The sequence below is a fragment of the Falco rusticolus genome, chromosome 1 (genome assembly GCF_015220075.1).
Source record: "Falco rusticolus isolate bFalRus1 chromosome 1, bFalRus1.pri, whole genome shotgun sequence".
NCBI classification, from domain to species: Eukaryota; Metazoa; Chordata; class Aves; order Falconiformes; family Falconidae; genus Falco; species Falco rusticolus.
This window is the reverse complement of record NC_051187.1, coordinates 103,275,699-103,283,224: the sequence shown is the minus strand read 5'-3', so window position 1 is coordinate 103,283,224 and position 7,526 is coordinate 103,275,699. Positions and strand designations below refer to the sequence as shown.

At 56.7% G+C, this 7,526-nt stretch overlaps 1 protein-coding gene across 1 annotated transcript; it reads left to right on the top strand.

Annotated features, from left to right (window-relative positions):
- The first annotated feature begins 885 nt into the window (after window positions 1–885).
- Window positions 886–3,083, top strand: SOWAHB (sosondowah ankyrin repeat domain family member B). Its single transcript, XM_037401848.1, has one exon. It carries the CDS (start codon window positions 886–888, stop codon window positions 3,061–3,063), a length of 2,178 nt encoding a protein of 725 aa, XP_037257745.1. The 3' UTR covers window positions 3,064–3,083.
- Window positions 3,084–7,526: the final 4,443 nt, after the last annotated feature.

The following is a 7,526-nucleotide window of genomic DNA, read 5'->3' as shown; positions in this document are numbered from 1 at the left end:
TGCCCACTGGGGCACTGACCTTATCCATTCCTCTCAGCTGTAATGCACCACACTCATGATAACAGTATTAGCAATCTAGAACCACGTTAGATCCCTGCTCCAGCACAGTGGTGTGTCCAACCTGACACCTATCCTACCTGAGGTAGCCACGCAATGAGTACAAAGATGATATGAGATATAGTTTGACTTCGGGCACTCTTGGTATCTGTGTGTGGTTCTTCTACATGGGTATGATCCCACACGCTTGTAACAGCTATCCTGAACCACATCACATCCGTGTATCTTTATGGCCAGTTCTTGTAAGTCACAGAATCACAGGGCGGTTCAGGTTGGAGGGCACCTCTGGAGATGCCCTGCTCAAGCAGGGTCACACGGAGCAAGATTGTGTCCCGTGGAGCTTTGAATGTCCCTGAGGATGAAGACCACAACCTCTCCAGGCAACTTGCTCCAGCACTTGACCACCCTCACTGTAAAAGCCTTTCATCTCACACACAAACAGAATTCCTTGCATTTCAGTTGGTGCCCATCTCTCCTGTCCCCTCAGCGACACGAGGACTGATGAAGCACGCTTTCTCCTCGCTGCACGCCAGCAGTTAGCCTCGCACTTCTCAGAGCGCGAGCAAGGCTCCTTCAGCCCCTCTGCCCTGTTGCCCCCCTTCGTCGCCGCTGTTCCTCACCGCTGTCACCCCAGCCGCGCACCCCCAGGGGCCGCCACCCCGGGCAAAGGCAACCGGGGGGTGGCGGCCGGGCTGGGAGGAAGGAGGAGGAGGAGGAGGAGGCGCGACAGGAGGCGGGCCTCCGCGCCGCAGCAGCCCCGCGCACCTGGCGGCAGCCCCGCGCACCGGGAGCGGCAGCCCCGCGCACCGGGAGCGGCAGCCCCGCAGCATGGCGCGGGAGCTGAGCCAGGAGGCCGTGCTGGACTTCCTCTGGGCGGCGGGGGGCCGGGCCCCCAACACCGCGCTGCTCCGCCACTTCCAGCGCTTCCTCCGCGACCCGGCGCTGACGGAGCAGCAGCGGCGGGAGCGCCGCGAGTACTTCAAGAGCCTCGTCAATTCCCTGGCCACCGTCCACCCGGCCGCCGTCCCCGGCGCCTCCAAGGACATCGTCCTCCGCCGCAGGTACCGCGACCTCCTCGATGAGGAGCTGCCGCCGCCGCCGCCGGAGGAGCAACGGGAGGAGGAGAAGGAGCCGCCGCCGCCCCGACGCGACCCCGACGGGCGGCGCGGCGCCCCAGGGGAGGCAGCGGCGGAGGGGCGGCCTGGCGGGGGGCAGCCCCTGGGGGTCGCTGGCGCGGGGGGCTGTGCCGCCCGGAGCCGCGGCCGCCCCTGCTGCGAGTGCCGCCGGGCACGCCGCGCCGCCGCCGCCCCCCCGCCGGACCCCGGGCCGCCGCCCCCCGCCCAGCCGCCCCCGTACCGCACCCGGCCGCTGTCCTCGGCCCTCTGGGCGCTTCACCCCAACGGGCCACCCTGCTCCCGGCCCTCGGCGCTGCCGCCGGACCCTGGGGCGCTGACCCCCGCTGTGCCGCCCCGGGCCCGGTCGCCTCTCGGCGAGCCGCCCCTGTGCCGGTCCCGGTCTCCGCCGCTGCCGCCGGGGCCCGGGGTGCTGCCTCCCACCGGCTCAGCCCCGCGCGGGTCCCTGCCGCCACCGCGCCCTCGAGGAGCGCCCCCAACGCAGTCCCTGCCACTGCCATCGGGCCCCGGGGCGCTGCCCCCCGGCAGGCTGCCTCAGCCCGCCCCCGGGATGCCCTTACTGAAGGCCCCACCGCCCTCAGCAGGCCCAGGGGGGCGCGCCCCCACCGGCCCATCCCGGTCCCCACCGCTGTCATCGTGCCCCAGGCTGCTGTCCCCAAGACGGTCCCCACAGCCACCGCTGGCTGAGCCTCTCCTGTCCCGGTCCCTGCCGTTGCGGTCCATCCCCGGGGTGTCACCCCTGTCCCGGTCCCTGCAGGCGCTCCCCGCCAGCCCCCCCGCATCCCCCCCGCGCCTCTCGGGCCCGGGTGCGCTCCCCTCCACCAGGCTGCCCCCATCGCAGTCCAGGTCCCTGCAGCAGCTCCCCACCAGGCCACCCCTGTCCCCGCCAAGGGGACCCAAGGTGCTGACCTCCAAGGGACCAACCCAATCTCAAGCCCTGCTGCTGTACCCGTGCCGAACCCTGCCGCTGCCGCCAGCTCCTGGGGTGCTGCCCTGCGCCAGGCCACCCCCCTCCTTATCCCCACCACTGTCCCCCACCCTTCCAACCCCATCCCCACCTGTGCAGCCACCCCCTGCCAGGCCCCATCCACCCCAGTCCTTGCTGCCAGCACAGGGCCCTGCAGGGTCCCAAACCCCAGAGAGCAGCTCCCCGGAACCGCTGCCTGTCTTCAGGAGCATCAGGTGCCAACTTGCTTTGCTGGAGGTGCAGGGCATCCCTCCATCGCTGCCAGACAACTGTGGGCGGCAGCCCCGCACCGTGGTCTCCAAGAGCTCCCTGAGGAATGTCCCAACCCGGGGGCTGTTGGTGCCACTGGGGCAGCGGGAGCATGCCTGGCTGGTGGCGGTGTCAGCGGGGCGCTGGGCTCAGGTGCGGGGGCTCTTCCTGGAAGAGCCGGAGCTGGCCCTGCAGCGGGACTTCATGTCAGGTTTCACAGTCCTTCACTGGCTGGCCAAGCACGGCGATGGGCCAGGCCTGCAGGAGCTGGCAGCGGCAGCGCAGCGCGTTGGGCTGGCCCTGGACGTGGATGTCCGCTCAGGCTGCGGGTACACTCCGCTGCACCTGGCTGCCATACATGGCCACCAGCCCATCATCAAGGTGCTGGTGCTGCAGCTGGGGTGCCAGGTGCAGGTGCGGGACAGCAGCGGGCGCCAGCCCTGGGAGTACCTGGGCAGCTCTACCTCGGGGGAGATCTGGCAGCTCCTGGGGGCACCCCGCGGCACAGTTATGTTCCCCACACAGCCCCTGGCTCGCAGTGTGTCCTCTGTCAGCAAGGTCTCACTGTCTGCTGGCAAGGCAGCACTGCCTGCCTGCCTCAGGCCGCAGCATGGCCGGGGGGCAGCATCCCACCAAACCGGCAGTGAGAGTGACTGAAAGACAGCTCCCCAGCATCACCTGCCAGTGGAGATGGGACCTCTGTGGCCATCCTGCAAGAGGAAGCCACGCGGGCAGAAAAAAGCTGTGAAACAGACTGAACCTATCAAAGAATGTACTTAAATTAATCCAATGAACTGTTGTCTGAGCCTTTCTGCCCTCCCTCCCATTTCTTGCCTACCAGTGAGAGGAAGCAATGACTTTGCTGGAAACCGGCAGAACCCTTGGTGGGCAAGTCCTATGCACGCCACAGGGCTGGCACCAGCTGCTGGTGCAGCCACAATCACCAGCATTAGCAGGACCATGGGTTTGGGGTCTCAAACTCTGGTGTGAAGCTCACAGCCTGGTGCCAACCAGGGTGGAGTGCTTGCTGTTGCTTACAGTGACAGAGTGTCATTGGTCCTGGTGTTTGCAAAACACTTGTTTGCACCACCTAAATTCTGGGGAGTAGCTAAAACTGCGTCCCTTTCTAATCCCAGCAGATTAAGGATGAGTCCCACTTTTAAAAACTCAGCTGATCAAGGTGCAGCCTTCCAGCAAGAGTCCTCAAAGAGTGACTGGCTGTGGCAGAGCACAGCAGCTGGAGAGTCCTGAGTAGAGGAGGGTGTAACACACCCACCCCATTTCTCAGCAAGCCTTGCCCACCAGCCCATGCAGAAAGGAATGTGGGGCAGCCCGGCAGCACCGATACCGCCCCCTCCTTCCTGCACCTCCAGTCCCTTTCCTCACACCGCAGGACTAGGAAGTGGTACCCGCACTGCGGCTAGAGCCCTGTTCCCACACCTGCAGCTGGAGAGCATTGCTGCATGAACCTGCATTGGGCAGAAAAGGAGCTGTGCTGTGGGTACAGGTCCAAGCTTGTAAGGGGAAGGCAGTTTCATAGCCAGAGCTGCATTTGCGCGGAGGCTTTAGCTCTGAATTACTTATTAGGTGTTTACATGATGGGAGCGGGTGGGATTGGGGGTCCAGGTGCAGGGAAGAGGTGTCCAGTGCAATCATTCCTGAGAGCTTACAAATAAAAAGCTGGCTTTAGGAATCTCACTGGATTACGTGGGTCCTATAATGTACTCTGCTCTCTGACTTAGCATGGGTGAGCTTCTAAACAGTCAAAAAATGCAACAGGTTAATTTTGCACCTAATCTGGGTTTCCTATAGATCCTTTATGAAGGCAGGAAGAGAGCTAAGATACATGTGACAGGGGTACATCACTGCCTGGTTGATTCACCCGTGGCTGGGTCACCCCAGATATAGGACCAGTGGGCATCAGTGTTTGTGAAACTAGGGCTGCTGGCTCTGCTTCAGCGAGATGCTTTGGGGCAGACGAGTGCAGTGGGTGGGATGGCTCATGTATTTGAGGCATGTGGCTAAATGCCTGCAGTTTCAGGGAGGAATGGGAATCAGGGCAGCAGAACCAGACCCTTGCATAACAGGCATGCTGGGGAATGCCTCGAGCCCTTGCTCAAGCACTAATTGAGCTCTCCACTTTGCTTGGGGTTTATTTGAGGGAGAAACTGTCCTGCAGAAGCGAAGCTACTCTGCCTGACTCTGTGGCCACAAAATATTGCAGCCTTTTCCCAACCTGGTTTTCTCCTTTCACAGGGGAAAGAACTCAGTAAACCAAGGCAGTGTCCTGTAAATGCTCATTCCACTCTGAGAGGACAACACAAGTTACTCCAATGCAGCCTCAGAGCCATTGGCATGGACACCTGGAGGGCCTTCCAGGACTCCCTCACAGCAGGAGGAATCCTAATTATCTTCCTTCCTCTTAGGTCCAGCTAGGGGTTGTAGCCTAGATCAGCACCAGCATGCAAAGTGGCTGTTGCCTGGTAAAACGCTGAAGTCTTCCACCACATTCAGAGCCATTGGCACAATCCACATCATGCACCAGGCTCCCTTGGGAAATGGCTCGCTAAAGCCTTCCACGACCCTCAGCTAGAAGCTCTTAAAAGCAACCTGTTGACAGGGTTATCAGGGATGCCACCAGAGCCTTTGCATACAGCAAGCTTCAGGGAAGAAACCCGAAATGAAAGAAGTCTGTGAGCTGACTAGAGCTGTCTGGCAGGGAGCATACTTCAGCTCCACAGCCCTCTGCAGCTTCCAAAGAAAAAGGTTTTCCCCTTACTATCTCCAGTGTTGCCAAGACAAAGACTGAGAAGGACAGTGCTACCTTGGGATTCTCATTTTACAGCCTTTCCATGACCTTTCTCCATGACGCAAATCCAAGTAGTGCTTGCTTTTTTTTTTTTTTTTTCTGCACGCTGTAGCAGACCTTGTCTGTCATCTTCAGAGCAGTTTTCTCTCCCTGGTAGTATGTGTTTCAGCAGTCCAACAAGTTGTGAAAGATTTTGTGACCACTGTTTGCTCGCCTGTTGAGATGACACAGACAAGCTGCATTCTCCAATTTTTAAATTATAAAGCAACTCTTAGGAAGTTTGAAGTGGCAAAACCCCTTTCCCTACTGGATCCAGTGTACATTCACTCTGGTTTATCATCCTGGGATTACTGAGGAGTTCTTGGACTGCTAATATTGATAATACTGCACAGCTCCTACACCACACTTTTTAAAAGCAGTCAGTCACTGCTTGTGGGAATAACCACTCTCTTAACCTACAGAAAGCCTCATCCTCCAAGTTTTCTGCTGGTGAAATAAGTGACAGACAGGGTAAAAGCCATCTCCAGTCCACTGTGGAAGGCAGGGCCAGATCTTTCATCAGTCATGCCTGTGGGAATCACACTGCCACCCTGGAGCATCACACAGGCAGAGTGATGCAGGCATCATAGGTCCAGCCCCCCAGGAATAATCCACCCCCAGAAACACACACCTGTAGCCTGAGCATCTCTGTTTCAAAGCATTCCTGACCTCCTTACTACTTACTTGTCAGCCTGCCTGGCCCCTTCCACACCCCTGCATGCCGCTGTTTCCTCATTACAGGTGGACGTGGCGCCTTGCCTCACACCCTATCCAGGCATCTGATTTTGCACCGCCCTGAAACACAGGACATGTCATGGATTAATGCATAGCAGGACTCTGCCCTATCTTCTCCTTGCTTTTGAAAACACACTTCCCACTTGACGGCTGCTGATGACAAAGTCCACCCCTCTGCTTTCCAATGCTTGTCTCTAACAAACTGCTTTGTACTCTGAAAGCCACATCCTTGAAGTAGGGGAGTATTTTTTCACACAGTACCCTCTGTCTGTCACATATTCTCAAGCCTGTGAACTCCGAGCCTTACAAAGCTATAGTAAAGGTAACCCTGAAAAGACAGTACCCCCTTCTTACCACCTCCCTGCTCCTGGGACACATGCTTCCACACCCACTCACTAGATTGCTAAAAAGCAGACAGCCCAGCAGATCTGGACATTGAGCTTGAGTCATGTGGCTTCTGTAAAGGTCTCGATTATGTTCCCAGATTGTGGCTTTGGTCAGACCCATGCTGCAGCCTTTACCAACAGTAGTTGCACAGGTGAGCTGGCAGTCTACTGCAATTAACAAAGTTTCCTTGTTAGTCACCAACTGTCCTTTGCCTGTAATGTCTTTGTCACTTAAGCCCAATAAAATGGATTTTTAAACCATACGAGTTTGCAAGACCAGTGCTTAAGCCAGCAATCATTTATGCTGACTGGAGTAAACGCAGCACAGAACGGGGAGTGTCAGTGTGAGGTGTGTTTTGTGGCAGAGCTATTTTTTGCAGATACAAAGCTCCTCCCACTCAGCAAATCAAAGTTTGCCATCCCAGAGGACCCTCCTATCTACAAACACACCAAACATACACTGTTTCCCAATCTGAGCGCAGCAAGCTAGTAACAGGTTGCCATGCCTCAGTTTTGTTTTTTACAAGCCTCTAGACAAAGACCAAATGCTAGAGCAATGGTGGGACCCCAGCTCAAACAACCCAAGAGACTTCCATGCAATTAAAAAAGTGTTCTTGGGCAAAGCAGATGAGCAATACAGCAGAACATTGCTAACTTAAGCTAATGGCCAGCACATCCTTTCGATCACAGCACTTTCTGAGGCAGTGAGAAAGAGAACTTGTAGGATTGAAAAAAAAAAAAACCCACACTGAGAAGTCCATCACACAAAATGCACTTTTTTTCTGCTGTGACAAATGCCATTTGACTTTGATTATATACAACTCCACAGTGAGAAGAATGTCTTGCACACTTAACAAGTAATGAGACAACCCTAATTACCACTAAATCATGTTAAAGCTAGAATTTCTCATGACTGCATTTACTGCAAGTAGTACCAGATGGCAGGTTAGAGGAGTGGGTTTTACAAGAATAAAAACCCAAATTAACTGTACAATTTTCTCCAGCTTAACTTTCCCCCATTAAAGTGAGATTTGTTAGCCCTTCAGAGGAAAAAAAAATATTATCTTTAGAACCTGGGTCACACTAAAAAGCACTGAAAGCTGAATTCTCAGTTTAACTAAATCAATATCCCTCATCCCCAACATGATGCT